We start from the raw sequence: 17,715 nt of genomic DNA on the forward strand, positions 1-17,715 counted from the left end.
TGTTGTTGTTTGTTTGTATTTTTGGTTTTTGGGTCACTCCCAGCAGCACTCAGGGGTTACTCCTGACCTCAGAAATCACTCCTGGCAGGCTTGGGGGACCCTATGGGATGCCGGGATTCAAACCACCGACCTTCTGCATGCAAGGCAAACTACCTCCATGCTATCTCCGGTCCCATGTTTATTCAAGTTTTATAAAGATATTTGTTCACAGACTTGTGCCTATAAATGCCTTGTCAGAAGGGCTTATTTCCACAGTTTGTTGAAATTAACAAAGATTTTTTCATGGGTGGAGAGAATTTCTGAGACTGTTGTGAAAGTAATACTTTAGATTTCTATCTCATTGTATTTTGCTCTCAGTGCTGTGTTGAAATCATATTGAATGTTAAAGTTAAGTCTCTTAATCTTTCTCTGTTATTCTAGGTTAGATAAAGGAGGCTATATTCTTGGTGTGGATTGCTACCCGTGATAAGAACATGTCGTCCATCTTGCCATTCACTCCGCCAGTTGTGAAGAGACTGCTGGGATGGAAGAAATCTGCAGGGGGATCTGGAGGAGCAGGGGGAGGAGAGCAGAATGGACAGGAAGAGAAGTGGTGTGAGAAAGCAGTTAAAAGTTTGGTGAAGAAGCTAAAGAAAACGGGACGATTAGATGAGCTTGAGAAAGCCATCACCACTCAAAACTGTAATACTAAATGCGTTACCATACCAAGGTAAGTGTTCTAAGAGATTTGATGATACAGACTCTGGAAATTTGCTTAAAGGAGTCTAGGAAAGTTACTGGATTTTATTAACTTTAAAATCATCTGTAAGCAGTACTTATTAAAATATGACAGCTATTTCTAACCTGTCATACTAATTTTGTTTTACTAGCTCAACGTGTCTATTTTATAAATTACTTTCTTGAACAATGAGAAGGTTTGATCAAGCAAAATTAAATTCTTCAATTTTGTTTTATCTTCATTGTCTTCATTTCCTTTAATACCTAATTGCTTCATTGTAGTTAGTCTGATTACTGTGATTGAATGACACTTGATTTAAGAATCAAATGCTTCTCTAGCTCGACTGCAGCAGTGATTGACAATCTTCTTCCCCCTTGGTCATCACTTTATTAATTAGGAATTAAGACTTAACACGATGATGCATGTTGCAGTTTTGTGAGGTGTAGCATCACACTGCAGCCATAAGACCAGTTATGGGAAACAGCTTCATAAATATTTTGGGTTGTGTTTTTGAACAATAGTTAGAGGTTGGATTTGTTAAGAGGCATTAACAGTGTAAATGTTTTACAGATAAGCATCATTGTAAAAATCTGCTTAAAAAAAGTAGCAAGTGATTTTTAAATGTTTTACTGCTTTCTGTTTGCATTAAATTTTGCATTGTAACTATAAAGGATTTCTGTGGATCACAATTGTTTCAATAAAATAAAATTAAAAAATCTTTGCAATGCAACATTTTGCATTTTTCTCAGACAATCATTGTCATACATGTAGGCTTGCATATATTTACTGTAAATGAAAATGTTCTTCTGAACATGTTTCCAATGAAGTCTGGGATATATGCACTCTAGAATTTATAACAGACCAAGTACTGCAAGCTGATCGCCTTGCAGATACTAATAGATTGCTTCCTGCTTTGTTTGGCAGGTTAGTTATTGATTTATTGAATTGATTTTATGAATATTGTAAATGAGTCATATCTCTTGATTTATTCTTGTGTTTCATGCATGCTTATGAGTATTTCCTTTGAGAACATTACCCTTTCTAGATACATGGAATATAATGATGAACAAAACAAAATTTCGCAGGATAGTAAATAAGAGGACATATTTACTTGAGGTGGTAATGAGTACAAAGGAGATAATGAGTAGAGTATTAAAAACTGCACTGGATTTGATTGTGACACTGACTTAGTAGCTGCTAGCTCAGGGAAAAGTTCTTTCGACAGGAAGGTCAGGATAAAGATACCAAAGGGAGAACTGTTTTGGGGTTGAGCTATTAAAAAGAACTCAGTAGAGATGGGCTACAAAAAAATGAGTTGTGAAGCTTGAAAGCAGTCAGTGTATATAGGGTCTGATAAGGCATTGTGGGAATTTGAGTCTAGCTAGTCTAAATATAATAGAAGTCAGAAAAAAAGAATATTTTTTTTTTTTTTTGGTTTTTGGGCCATACCCGGCGGTGCTCAGGGGTTACTCCTGGCTGTCTGCTCAGAAATAGCTCCTGGCAGGCACAGGGGACCATATAGGACACCGGGATTCGAACCAACCACCTTTGGTCCTGGATCGGCTGCTTGCAAGGCAAACACCGCTGTGCTATCTCTCTGGGCCCAGATTTATTTACATTTTATTTTACAAAGATCACTCTGGTTGTTGCAGACAACTGACTTGTTGGGAAGAATTTTTGTTTGTTTGAGAGGTGAAGGAAGGGAGAGAGTTCTGTAAGCAGGGACATGATAGAGATAACTGGTGGGAAGAGTGTTTGTGTGTGTATGTGTGGGGTGAGATTTGAAAGCAGAGACACAAAGAAATAAAGACTAGATGGGGAGAAGTTGGAAGCTTTGCTGACATGGTGGCTGTGTTAACATCTTCAATGTAATTTGGATAAATTGAATAGGCTTTGCTAATGAATTGGTTAAGAATGTTTAATTTTTTTGGTCCGGAGTGATTTTATTGCTGGTGGTAGGGTTCTTGAGACTGACTTATTAATTCACTGGCATTCCAGATGGTCCCCTCAAGTCTTCCAGGAGTGATCCTGAGGGCCCAGATAGATAGCACAGAGGTGTTTGCCTTGCAAGCAGCCAATCCAGACCTAAGGTGGTTGGTTTGAATCCCGGCATCCCATATGGTCCCCCATGCCTGCCAGGAGCTATTTCTGAGCAGACAGCCAGGAGTAACCCCTGAGCACCGCTGGGTTTGGCCCCCCAAAAAAAACAAAAACAAAAACAAAAAACAAGAGTGATCCTGAGTACTATCAGCTGTGGCCTAAAAACTTAAATTAATTTTTTATCTCATAATACTGACAGTAACGTGTATTAAATACTCATATGTCTGATAAGCTCCTACTGGAGTTAAAATAGAGTCTTTGAGGGGCTGGAGCGATAGTACTAGTGGCAGGGAACTTGCCTTGCACACAGCCTACCCAAGTTCAATTCCCCAGTATCCTGTATGGTCCACTGATCACCTCCAACCACTCAGTAGTGACTCCTGAGCACAAAACCAGGAGTAAGCACTAAGCAAGCACCCCTAGGTGTGCCTGCAAAATCCAGAATCCCTCCCCCACCCCCATAGTCTTTGCTCTTGGTTTGCTTTTAAGTAGTGATAAACTAAGGTAATTTTAGAAAATGTAGTGAGTAGTCTAGTAGGTGATATCAGTGTGCTGGGGTCTATGTTCAAAGTAGGGGAACTTAGATTCTCAGTGGCTTCTAGAAAATTTCCTTCTAAGAAAAGATTGGTGCCTAAGTTGAACCGTGGTGTAAAGGAGATTTTTATTCAAGAGGAACTTTAAAATGGTCTGTGAGAATGTGGTGGTAGGGTTTATTGCATTGAAAGGGTACTGAGCCAGCTGTTGTGTTGGGACATCCTTAGGCACTGCCACAGCAATGCTGTACAGGCCGGTGAGTTGATTGTGATGGGTTGTGGCTGAAGAAAGTACTGAACAGTGAGGAAAAAGACTCCAAAGTCTCAATAAATTTAAGTATTGACTCTGACTGTGGGAAGGAAGATGGTTGTTGAGACTAAAGAGTAATGGCAGTGAAATAATGTCTTTTGTATTCTCTATCAGTTAACAGTTTTCTTCAAGGAAGACAGGGAGCCTTGTATTTTGCACAGCTTCATCTAAGAGTCAGATTGCCTGTGTAGTGAGTGGGGTCATTGACTGAACTGACAGAATCTATGAATAGTGCTGTACAGTTTTGTTCTTTAAGGAGACTTAGGAGCCTTTGATGATTAAAATGTTTAAATGTTAAAATGATTAAAATTTCTGGTTATAGGTATTTAAACCAGAGAAATCAACCTTTGTCAAATTTCTTATTTTTCTGTTCTTCCTTTAATCTTTGAAATTTATCTTGTTCTAGAACATTTTCATCATTAAATTATTGTTATTGTTCCTTAACCTACTGACAGTAAAATTGTTATTGTGTATAACCATTTTCTCTATCAAAAATTCTTGAAATTTAGAAATTGTTTATTTGTAATATTGCAAGAAATGTTATTTGTTTAGTATTGGTTGTTATCTTAAAATAATTTTAGACTTCTTGAGCTGTGGTTTGGTGCCATAAATTTTATAGTTTGTTTTTAGAACAGTTATATCAGATTATGAGTCATTTCTTAACTATTAAAATCCTTTAACATTGAGTTAACATTGTTAACTCTTATTACTATATTGTTTGTGTGATTATATTGTTTTATAATAATTAAACTAGTTAATGTTTAACTTACAAGATACACGGTCTGTTGATTATATATGAATATATAGCATTACTCATTATAATAGACTGAAAAGGGTGTGGTATCGATTGGGACAAAAAGGTCTATCAGAGAAATAAAACAAAAGATAACACAAAATAGATTCAATTAAGCTTACTTTCTTAAAAGTGTCAATTGGTAATGTAATACTTTAAGGTCTTACAAACCTAAAATGAGTTTTACAGACCTAAAATAAATAGATTTAGTTTAAGAACATGTGGCAAATTACGTAATTAAAAATATAACAGATTTTTGTCCTTAATCTTTTCATTTTATTGACTTAGAATTTCTTCTCTATCATTCCATTTTAGTACTACAGAAGCATTGTCCTGACTTTTTCATTCCCCTTTAGATAATTAATATCTTCATATTTTGCCCTGAATTGGTTGACCATATAGTTATACATACAAGTCACTGCTGTTTTCTTCTCAATGTTCTAAACGGTAGAACTTAACCTATTAAGGTGCAGTGGCTGTATAGTAGAAAGTTTCTTGAAGCTTTTCAATGTCAAATATTTTTGAGGCTTAGTATTGATAAAGATAATTGCAATTGATATTTAGGTAAAGGATCAGACAAGCTTTTAATATATATTTATAAATATCTACAGTATAAATAATAAAAGGTAGAACAATAACTTAATACATAATATCTACAAATAATAAAGAAAAGGGAAAAACTACAGTGGAATTGGAGACTAAAATTTAAAATGTGGGGAATAAAGCAAATGAATAATTACAATAACAAGACAATGTGGTTAGAGATTTCTGAAGTATAATTTTTTCAATTATTTAGTTGCAAAGAAAATTTAACCAGCTAATTTTATATCAGAATTAGATATGTATAGTAAAAATTTATACCAATCTTACAAAATGGATACTTAGTAATGAACCTCTAGAGAAAAATATACCCAGTTGTTAATAATGGTTATTTATGGGTGACACATAATTGTTTTATAGTTTATTGTTAATACTTACGTACTAAGTTTAATTATATATATACATTGGGCAATAGATATTACTCTTATTCTTTGAAGTCATTTTTTTCTTTCAAAGGGCAATTCTGTTTCTGTATAAAAACACAGAAAATTTAAAAACATAGTATGTGTACATGATTCAAAAACTATACACTACAAATTATAGACTGGAAGAATATCTCCCAGTATCTTACCCATATTAGGGGTCCGAAGAGAGCACAGCGGTAGGGTGTTTGCCTTGCAAGCGGCAGACCCAAGACCAACGTTGGTTCGAATCCCAGCATCCCATATGGTCCCCCTTGCCCGTCAGGAACAATTTCTGAGCACAGAGCTAGGAGTAACCCCTGAGTGCTGCTGAGTGTGGCCTATAAACAAAACAAAACAAAAACCACAATTGTATTAGGCTAGAGCAATAATAAAATAGTGTGGTTGCCTTGCATGCTGCTGATCTGGGTATTAGCAAGCTGCTTACCTCAGGTATCCCAACCATTTGGTTCCATGAGCACTGTCAGGAGTACCTATGTACTTGGAGTATAAGCCTAGTTTTTCCGGCACAAGATTTGTACCAAAAACTCGAACTCATCGAATCAAATGCACGTAGTCTCCGGTTGTCTTCTGCCATCTTCTGTAAGGGGCAGGGCTTCAGCTCAGTCCACAAGTCCCAGCTGAGCTGAAGAGGTAGGCGGCTGGACTGAACTGTGTGCCACTGAACTATTTAACCCACTTTGTATGCCGACAGCAGTGATGATATCTGCACACTCAGTAATGATGACAATGTCTAATGCTGATACTCTCACATCAGAAACAGCTAAAGCTCTGTTTGGTCATACAGATGAGGAGGAGGAGGAATCCAGTTGTGAAGGAATTTAACCTTTGTGGTTTAGCTTGATACCTGTTAAACTAGTTTTCTGCACTTCATTTAAAGTTTTCAAGTTGTTGTTGCTAGTTTACAGTTTTTCTTTATCAATAAATATTGAAAAACATTTAACCTGATTCCTCAGTTATTGCAATCGTTTTGGGTATAATTTTTATTTTTGAAATTTACCAGTGGCTGCTGCATTTCCACCTCATCTTATACTCAAGTCACTAAGTTTTTCCAGTTCTTAGGGTAAAATTAGGAGGGGGTGGGTCAGTTTATACGCGAGTATATACGGTAATTTCTGAGTGCTAAGCCAGGTGTAACTCCGAAGCACCATTGAGTGTGGCCCAACCTGCCTTACACCCCCAAATACAGTTATATTGCCAGTGTCTGTATCCTTTCAGGATAATTATCCTCTTTGATTTTTTCCTATCTTCTACATACTTAAACACACAAAGAAGTAAATGTCATGTAGTCAACTTTTATTTTCAATCCTTTGAAATTACGAGTGTTGTAAACAGTAGGCACTATAGCTATCATTATTTGTAATATTCACCAGCATACCAACACTTTCCTTTTCTTTCTTCACTTATTGTGTTGTCTTTTTCTTAAAACAAACAAAAAAAAAAACTTCAGATGATATTGCATTTTGCATAATTTAGTTTATTCAAATGTTTAGCATTTATAGTGTCAATTAGAACAATGAAACTTTTTGTAAAGCAAATTAGCTTGGAGATTGGATAATAGCTTATCTCTGATCAGTCTCAGCATTCAGTGTGTCCTGTTTATTAATTATGAAAGTATTTTGAGGTCTTGGTCCTATGAGACTGTGAAAGGTATTTTGCTAAAAAGGCACTTGGCTATATTTGCAGGTCATTTTTTTGACGAGAGCTCCTTCCTGCTCCAGGACAGAGTGATATTCATAGTCCCCCTTTACTACGTAATTACAATGTATAGAGCATTTTTTGTTTTTATTTTTTTATTTTTTGGATTTGCTCCCCTCGAAATATTTCGGGGCTTCTCATAGTTCTGCTGTGGTGCTCTGCAAGGTTTGTGGGGGAGTAGAGGGGACGGTATTGAGGGCAATGGATTTTGGGCCTCCTGCCTGCAAAGCACATGCTTCAACTTTGAACTGTATCTTTTGCCCACCTAGTATATTTTTATCATTATTTACCTTATTAATGGAGAAAATCCACCTATCCTACAGCTTTTGTTTCCTTATCAAATTTTACTGAATTATACCCAGATTAATTTCTTTAATTTTCGCATTTGACACTTGTGATAATCACTGTTCCCACTTACCATCTTTTATTAATGTGATGTATTGATTTTAAAGAATATATTGACTAACCTAGACTTGACATCTAAAAATCATAGACATCTGAAATTTTCACAATCATTCATTTTCCTAGCATATTTGAGCTTTTATCTTTGGGCAGGGGATGGGAGTGGGTGCAGATTGAGCCATACCTAGTGATACTTGGGGCTGACAGTACTTGGGACTTACTCCTGGCTCTCTGCTCATTGATTACTCTGGGAAGTACTTGGAATCATATGTGGTGCTATTGATCAACTACCTTAGTTCAGCCATCTGCATGGCAAACACCCTACCTGCTGTAAACAGTCTCTCTCATCCTTCTTGGTCTGTTTCTATTCTTAGCTTGAACCAGCTTCCCCAGATCATTCCTATGTAGTTAACAACATTATGAGAAAATCATAATACTGTGGAAAATTTAACCATATCCTTTACTTCTTCCTGTTCCCAAGCTTTTGAAATGTAAATAAGTGTAATTTCATCCAAAGGGCCTGAAACTAATATTATACATGGCCTTTGGAGGAGGAAGTAATAGCACACACCAGTTTAGTATATTCTGTAGTTTGGCTTGTTTTCTAGTTAGGCTAAATTCCACTTGTATTTTATGCTCTGTTCTCCTTTAGGTTAGTTTTGTTTTGATGCCATACCTGGCTCTGTTCTCAAGGAACCACTTATGGCAGGGTTCAGGAGGCCACATGGGGTGATGATCAAATTTGGTTGGCCTAGGCAAGTACACTACTTGCTCTACTAGCTCTGTTGTTCCCATGCTCTTTACATGCTTCCACTTCCAGGTTTTATATTTTCTATGGACTTAACTTTGGGTTTTTTAATCCTATTGTGTGCTGTGTCTACTTATAAGTTAAATTTATTCAATAATCCCCCCCCCCCTTTTCTATGGACCAAGTTCCCTTGATGTCCTGCCCTTTACTGTTGGATATTTTTTTATTTTAGTGCACGCACAGCTCTGGGGATTAAGCTCAGGATCCAGATTTGTACTGGACACATGGTTTCCAAGGGACCACGTGGTGCTGGAGATAGAATCCAGGCAATCCCATTTATCCTTGAGCTATCTTTCTAGCCCCGTCTGGCAACTCTAGTAGTTCATCTCTGGGTCTGCTTCTATTATCTTTTATTTTTTGGATATTCACTCATGTTTTGTTCCTCTTTACATACTGAATAATTCTGTATTGTATATATGAAAACTAGAGATATTATATTTTCCCCAAAGAATATTTAACTTGGGCATCTCATATCTTTTCTGAGAATAGGGCTCTTATAAAATTTTCATGGAAAACCCAGCACATCTACTTCATTTGGTCCTTCATACACTGGGAAGTTATCTTCTACTATTTCTATAGTTTGAGTTTGATTTTACAGTCATGTTGTTTGAGGCTTTGAAATATGATAGACATCTTAAGAGAAACTTGTGACTGTCAGAAGTTCTACTTTGTTCTCCCTTCCTCCCAAAATGCATGTGCTTTATCAAAGATGCCATCCACAAGCAATCCTGATTTCCCAGGCAGGACCTGTAGCAGCCCCCTTTCTGGACACCCTCTCCAGGCATTCATTAGAAAGCCACGTGAAACCTGGCAAGTCTCCTCGGATGCGCTAAGTTGGGGCCATTTAGAATTAGGGTTGAGGCATTTCCCATGGAGCACCTAGTCTTTGAGGTTTTCATGAGCCAGCCTTTGACTTAGGACATGAAGGGAAAATGCAGGATTGTCCAGGTGAAGTGCCACTGTCTCAGCAGTTGCCCCTGCTCTTCTATGGGTCACTGTCTTTGTGGGGACACTGATCATCCTGACTACCGGACCTGTGGGGGACTGCTGTTGGGGAGTCCAAGCTCAGGATTTACTCCTCACTCTGTGTTCCGGGCCATATACAGTGCCAGGGATCAAACACAGGTTGGATATATGCCCTGTCTGCCCCATGGAGATTAATTGCTACTACATAATTTTGGTTATAACTTCAATAACCAGGTCATCTTTTTGTGATTTTATGCATTAAGGAGGAAAACAAATTTGACGAGAATTTGTTTTCAGGCACTGATAAGGAGTGGGGAGGAGCTCCCCAAGTTCAACTTATTGAGTAAGCTCTATTATTCTTTTGAAATCTTGGAGAATGGCAGGATGTCACACACAGCTGCATGAAATAAGTATTATTTTAATAAAACAACTTTTTATTATTTGCTGAATTCAGAAGAAAGAAGGGGTAAGGAATTTTAAATATGGGAAGAGGGGTTCATAAGCAGCATCTGTTAACTTTTTCTCAACAAGATATCATTGATAACCTTTTACCTAATGATACTTATTTTCAAAGAGAAGGAAACTTTATGTATTTTTTGGGGTGGGAATCATCCTAAGCTGTGCTCAGGCTTTGTAGTACCAGTGGATGCCCTGTGGCGAAAGAGTGCCTCCAGAGCTGCACCTGAGCTCTGGCAAATTGTGCTGGGATCAAACCAGAGTCAGCCACATCTGTGGTCCCAGAAACTGGAGTTTGTTCTTTCTTTTTTTTTTTTTCCCTATGAAAGGCAGGACCAGACTAGGTGTGGGGGACTTGGCATAGCCTCTCATTTATTTATTTGTTTGTTTTATTGTTTATTTTTTCCTCCCCCCACCCCACACCGGCCTGTACTCTAGACAGGCTTTCTACTTCCCTCATTTAGTCACATTTTGTTATGATAGTTCTCAGTGTAATTATTTCTGTGACTGCACCCAACAATCTATGGTGAGCCTCATGTTGGGAGCTAGACCCTCCAGTCCTCCTCTATTTTGTCTCTGAGAATCATTACACAAATGTTTTTCATTTTTCTCAAAACCCATAGATTTCTAAGTATTTGGAGTTCTTTCTTTTGGGGGGATATGGGACATCTACAACAAAGCTTGGGGGTTGCTCACGTATTTTGGAGACCATTGAACCCAGCCTTCTTATATATAAAAGTATTCTCTCAGCCTGCTGATATCTCTCCCCGCCCCTAACTGGAGTTTTTGTAATTTTTTTTTAACAAAACTCTTCATAAAGTGCTTAAATTAGACCTGAACTTTATATTCACTCCAGACTTTGCTGCTTTATGAACTTGGCTTAATTTTGTGGGTTTGTATTCATGTCAGAAGATAATTTTTTTCCCTAATTTGGTTTACTCCCAAATTTTCTAGGGCAGGGTTGGGGAAGAGAGGATAAAAAGGAGGGAATATGTATGTTAAGGAGTGTACAAGCAAAATCTATAATGTAAAACAAGTCACTTGAAAGAAATTTTGTTTCTATAAAGTGACCTTATGGGGCCGGTGAGGTAGCGCTAGAGGTAAGATGTCTGCCTTACAAGCACTAGCCATGGAACGAACCGCGGTTCGATCCCCCTGCGTCCCATATGGTCCCCCCAAGCCAGGGGCGATTTCTGATCGCTTAACCAGGAGTAGTAACCCCTAAAAAAAAAGTGACTATATATATATTTGGCTTTTGAGTCACACCCGGCAGTGCTCAGGGGTAATGGCTCCATGCTCAGAAATTGCTCCTGGCAGGCTCAGGAGACCATATGGGACGCCGGGATTCAGACCAATGACCTTCTGTATGCAAGGCAAATGCCTTACCTCCATGCTATCTCTCCGTCTCCAACTTTATAATTTTTATTCGCAGGTATAAACAATACACTTGATGCCTGCCTACAAAGCATGAACTCAGCTTAACAGAATAAGCACTCTGGCCCCAGAAAACTTTTCTAGGTGGGAGGTTAAGGGAGTGGGAGAAATGAACTGTTCTCAGATTAGGTAGGCATGTGCCATGTGCAAAAAGAAATGTCTTATCCCCTGTACTAACTCTCCGGTCACCATAAAAGTTTCTTTAAATATTTTTTAAAAAAATCGCATGTTAAAGTAAGATTTAAAATTCTGTCAGCTTTTTTTAAATGAGCAATTAAAATATTTTTAGTTACTGAAATTCCAAAGTTATTCATGATTGGCTTTCAGACATGATTGATGAGTTTTTTGAGTCTATGAAGTTCCTGAGTTGTTTAATCCATGAAGTTGTGTATTGTTTCTTTGAGTGAGTATGTCTGGGTAAAATATTTTTGACGTTCATGTCATTGAATTTTTTTTTACTGTATTCCACCACTGCTGGATGTTTTTGTTTAGGAACTCTGTAAACCTTTGTATATCATTTTCTTCTTTGATCTTACTACTTTGGGTATTCTATTTCTAACTATGGTTTATATCATTCTGATTAGGTTGTCTTGGAGTATTTGGATTTAGATCTCTTTTAGCTAATTTCCTTCAGAGCTCTAGGGTGTGGGTGGGTGCATGCCACTGCATAGCAATGATATCTTTGTTGCCGCTTCTAAACTGTACCTTCCTAACTCTGGGTCCCTGATGATGTTTAACGTTGTTCCTCTTGAATTCATCCCAAGGTTCTTCTTGACATATGTTTGTTTTATTTTTGGGGCTTTTCCATCTTCTGTTGTTGGAAGTGTTGGGATATTGTTGTGTGGTTAGGTGATTAGAGTTAGGATGTCTTTGTATGTCAAGGTGAGGTCTGAAGAGATGAAAATCCAGGTTGGACAAAGCCAGGCAGGGCTGGGTAGTAACCTGTCTTCCCTTTTGAAGGGGGTGGAATGACAATGCCTTCGTTTTTGCACCTGGGACTGGGTTAGCTACTTTTAAAATGATTATTTTTTGTGTAATATTTTTGTGTTTGTTTTTAGGCCACACCTGGCAGTATTCGGGTTATTCCTGGTTCTACACTCAGAAATTATGACTGGTGGTGTGGGGTTAGGGGGACTATATGGGATGCCAGGGATCAAACCTAGGTCAGTCATATATAAGTTAGCACCCTATCTGCTGTACTGTAGGTTTATAAAATGAATATTTTGGAACCAATTTTAATGATACATTTTAGTAAAAGCTTCCATTTTTGGAAAGACTTGAAATAATTTTGGACAGCTATTTTTAGAATTGATATTTAAATCTTCTCAAAGATAGTATCTATTTTGTTTGCAGGGAAGATATTTTTAAAATGCAGAAGCATCAAGATCTCAGTAGTGGGGTCGGAGAGATAGCACGGAGGTAGGGTGTTTGCCTTGGATGCAGAAGGACAGTGGTTCAAATCCTGGCATCCCATATGATCCCCTGAGCCTGCCAGGAGTGATTTCTTTTTTCTTTTCTTTTCTTTTCTTTTCTTTTCTTTTCTTTTCTTTTCTTTTCTTTTCTTTTCTTTTCTTTTCTTTTCTTTTCTTTTCTTTTCTTTTCTTTTCTGTTTTTTGTTTTTTTGGGTCACAACCGGCAGCTCTCACGGGTTACTCCTGGCTCTATGCTCAGGGGACCATCTGCAATGCCGGGATTCGAACCACTGTCCTTCTGCATTCAAAGCAAACGGTCCCTTGAGCCTGCCAGGAGCGATTTCTGAGCACAGAGCCAGGAGTAACCCCTGAGCACACACACACAAAAAAAAACAATAATGGGTCTTTTCTATGGGGGGGGCACACCAAGCAGTATTCAGGGGTTACTCCTGGCTCTGCACTCAGAGGTCATTCCTGACAGTGCTTGGGGGATAATATGAGATGCCGGCATTTGAATCCAGATCAGCATATGCAAGGCACCTACCCACTGTACTATCACTCTGGCCCCTCAAGATACATTCATATGTCTTATCTCCTACAATATTCTCAATTTAGGAGATGGCTAAATATTTTCTAAACTACAGGGATGAAAGAAAGACCTAAGAAGTATAGTTGAGTTTGTGTTTTTTTTGCTATTGATTTTATTTTGGGTAGTACTCAGGGCTTACCTCCATGCTCGCTCTCTCCGGCTCCAGAAGTGATTTCTGAGCGTAGAGCCAGGAGTAAAACCCCTGAGTGCTGCTGGATGTGACTCAACCCCCCCCCCCCAAAAAAAAAAAGCTTAGTAGTGTTTTTACTATAATGGTGTAAACCTCCTTTACCTTTTTGATTTTGGACTCACCTGGCAGTGCTCATGGTCTCCTATTCAGTGTCTGGGGGTTGCAGGGGATAGTGCAGGGCCAGGGTTTAAACCCAGAACCCTATCATGCTAAGCATTCCTCTATAATTTTTTGAGCTGTCTCCTGGCCTTGAAAAAACCCTTTCAATTGTTATTCAATCCTTCTCTGTTCTTAATTTTTATCAAACCAAGGTGTAGGAATATCAATTTTATTTTATTTATTTATTTTTTATTTTTGGTTTTTGGGCCACACCCGGCAGTGCTCAGGGGTTACTCCTGGCTGTCTGCTCAGAAATAGCTCCTGGCAGGCACGGGGGACCATATGGGACACCGGGATTCGAACCAACCACCTTTGGTTGTGGATCGGCTGCTTGCAAGGCAAACGCCGCCACTGTGCTATCTCTACGGGCCCTCAATTTTATTTTTATATGATTCTTGACCTTGGAAGTTCTTTTATCTTCCTGATTTTATTTGGGATTGATTGTATCAGATTACTGGTAAGAAATAACTCATAACAAAATGGTTAACAAAATATACTTTAGCAATATACGTTAAGAATAATTTTATAGTATCCTAGCAATTCCAAACTTGTTTATAATATTTAAAACTTAGGGGCCAAAGAGATGCACAGCGGTGGGGTGTGGCCGTCCTGAGAGGGACCTGGTTCAATTCCTGGCATCCCATGTGGGCCTGTGGTCTGCCAGGGGTGATTTCTGAGTGCAGAGCCAGGAGTGACCCCTAAGCACTGCCAGATGTGGACCAAAAAACTATCAATTAATCAATAAATAAAGCTTTAAAAAACTTTTAAGATCACATTTCTTGATCAGAGGCATTTGATAAATTTCATTAGTCAAGATAGACACCTGGATAACTCAGAAATGTAAAAAGTTATGTCCTCAATCCAATAAAGGACTGTTTAAGAAAAACAGCAAAAATAGACGTAATCATAAAATACAATACTTTCCATAAGATTCATAATAGAATAAGTAGTTCTTTGGTCCAGAGGAGGACCAAACCAGTAAAGTGAGGAAAACATAAAAGATGTAAAGGACTGAACAAACGAACCAATATGCATGTGTTTTTTATAGCATGTAACAAGACATGACTACGTGATATAACTCAAAAAGAAAATAATGCCATTAAAGCACCTGAGTAAATTTAGCAGTCTTTGCATTTATATAATGGTGTATCAGGATCACTATATTAAAAACATTTTTTAAATAAATGCTGGCAACAAACAAGTGGAAATGATATTAAGAAAGTAAGTAATTCTATGAATAGTAACAAAACTAAAGTGCTCTGGGCACTTAATTAGTACTAATCTTATTGTGCTATACTTGTGTTGCTGCTACACCATGCCCACCATCAAAGCACCAGATACTCTCAATCGCTTTTCTGTCCCCAGCTTAGCATACTCAGATCACAATTACATTGATCCTGAAGAAACAAATTTCAAAGCCACACAAGACTCTTACATTGAAATTTCATCTCTGGCCCTTTCATTTTGGGGGTGGTGGTTCATAGTTTATTTTATTGGGGGGGGGGGCGTTCACAGCTCACTCCTGGCTCTGTGCTTGGGATCACTTTGGACAGTGCTTAGGGACCATAATAATGTTACTAGATCAGCATTACCTAAGATTATTAAAAACTTTGCGCAAAAGAGAAATTAAGGCAATGGAGAATAAAAATAAATGTTTTGGGGAGTGGGGAATTGGATAATAGGAATGGCAGATTGTAAGTTTTCTTTCTATTTTAACTTTGTTTGGGGGCAACTTCAGGAGTTGGGGATTGACTTGAGTTAATTGTATCAAGACCAATTGCCTTATGTACTGTATTAGTTCTCTGGCCCAATTTTCTTTTTTGCTAACTATTATCAAAACATAAAAGGAAGGTTAGACAAAATTTTAATATAAAACTTACTGTTTTGTTTTTTTTTAACCTGTAAAGTAAGAGTTTGGTACTTGGGACAGGTGCTGAAGAAAGAGAACCGAACAAAGAGAGCCCCAGAATCTGCTTATAATTGATCTAATATAACTTATAATTGATCTAAATAACTGGATTGCCTTGCTAAAGTTAGAAACCTTTGCTTGATTTGTTCTCAGGCACCCCTTTTTAGTTTGAGTGCAAACAAGTGGCTAGTAAAAACAAAATTAACACTTATCCAAAGAATATAACAGAATCTAGCATTGCATTTGTAATTACATTGCATTTGTAATACAATCCTAATTACTTAGCACAGGAACAGAGAAAATGTGACCATTTTTTTTTATTCCTGAGGTGATTTACATATTGGAACAACCAACTGTACAGTAAATTCAGATGTTTGTGAATTGCAGTTGTTCAGTGAATGACTCCAAACAGATCCAGAGCTGGTGCTGCCATATGCTCCAAGTACTATCCTAGTTGCAGTGCTACTCTAGGGTCGTGAAGGGCCTTCTTCCAATGTACCTCAGTCACGTGTGGATGAACATCACTAAAAGACGTAGAAGTACCACAGTTAGGCAATGTGATCCCAAGTGAGCATTATAACCAGAAAGTGAGCACAACTAAAATGATTTGTGTGCAGTCCCTGGTTATCACAACATCAGTGAAGGGAAGAGGCAAAAAATGGATTTTTCCCTTAAATTCTCTAATAATTTAATCTGATTCAGATCATAGCTTACTTTTGCATATTAAAAATTGTATAGTGGGAGGCCGGAGCACAGTGGTAGGGCTTTCACTTTGAACGCAGCTGACCCTGGATGGACCCGGGTTTGACCCGGCATCCCATATGGTCTACCAAGATTCCAGGAGCGATGTTTGAATGCAGAGCCAGGAGTAACCTTTGAACACCCCTGGGTTGCATGTCCCCCCCCCCCCCCCAATATTGTGCAGTGATCATAAAAGTTTACATAGAATTGTGGAGAATGTAGAATATACAAAAAAGTCATTAAAAGAACAACAGAGATAATGGGCTTAAATTATGACTTTAAGAGTGGCTTGGGGCCGGACAGATAGCACAGCAGTAGGGCATTTACCTTGCAAGCAGCCGATCCAGGATAGACAGTGGTTCAAATCCAGGATCCCATATGGTCCCTGTGCCTGCCAGGAGTGATTTCTGAGTGAAGAGCCAGGAGTAACTCTTGAGCGCCACTGGGTTTGACCTAAAAACAAAACAATAAAAAAAAGAGTTGCTTGAAATCATAGTAGTAAATAAAACGTGGTTCTATACAAATAGAGAATCCAAAAACAAAGTATTATTTCATAGAGATGTCAGTGAGGGCCAGAAAGATAGTACAAGGCTAATACCCTTGTTTTGCATTGTGGTTGACTGGTTTAATTCCTGGTATTTGGTTGAGCACAGAGTAAGATAAGTCCTGAGCGAAGCCGAGTGTGGACAAAGCAAATAAATTGTTTGCGTATGTCCTGTGTTAATGTTATTTTTTACATATGTCCTGTGTTTTATTTTTGGTTTTTGGGCCACACCTGGTGATGCTCAGGTGTTACTTCTGGCTCTGTGCTCAGAAATCACTCCTGGCAGACGTGGGGGTGGGGTGTCTGGGTGTGTCTGGATTCGAACCAGGTCTGTCAAGGATCAGCCTCGTGCAAGGCAAACACCCTGCCGCTGTGCTATGCAGCTCCTTTCTTAGTTATGAGGAAATGTAAAATGTCGAGGAAGGGTTTTTCCTCTCTATTTCTTATTCCTCATTTCTGTTGTGATGAAGTACATAGATGTAATATGTAGGATGATGGAGATTGGTTTGCTTAATCCTAGGGATCAAATCTAAGCCTCAGTCATGCACAGCATGTGCTCCTGCTCTTTGAACTCTACCTGGTCTGAGAGATTTTTAATCAAAACATACAGCTCTTGTTTTCTGAACTCTTTAAAATAAAAATAATAAATTTCCATTCTTGTTGGTCATACAGAAAATGAAAGGATTGCTGCAAGTACAAATAATATGGATGTATAGTTACAAGTTATTGTGTATGAATGGTTTTTCTTGGGTTCATCTATTTCTCCTGAGCAGGAGACTCAACTCTATTAAAATACTTTATTTTGTTTGATGTTATTCTGTTAATTTATTAGCTCCTTTAATTTTATTCTTTATTAATCTTAGTGACAACCTGGAGCAGTTTCTTCAATCTTTTCATACCCGTGAACCATCAATTTGAACCAAGGTGATAG

General features: G+C 38.1%; 1 protein-coding gene across 1 annotated transcript in view; it reads left to right on the forward strand.

Annotated features, from left to right (window-relative positions):
* The window catches only part of SMAD2 (SMAD family member 2), a 961,241-nt gene that overhangs the window by 903,861 nt on the left and 39,665 nt on the right, over window positions 1–17,715 (forward strand). Inside the window, exon 3 of the mRNA XM_049781559.1 lies at window positions 421–709. Within this exon, the coding sequence (XP_049637516.1) occupies window positions 474–709 (236 nt within the window). The 5' untranslated portion in view covers window positions 421–473. The remainder of the gene's footprint in view (window positions 1–420; window positions 710–17,715) is intronic.

Source organism: Suncus etruscus, chromosome 10 (assembly GCF_024139225.1).
Source record: "Suncus etruscus isolate mSunEtr1 chromosome 10, mSunEtr1.pri.cur, whole genome shotgun sequence".
NCBI lineage: Eukaryota > Metazoa > Chordata > Mammalia > Eulipotyphla > Soricidae > Suncus > Suncus etruscus.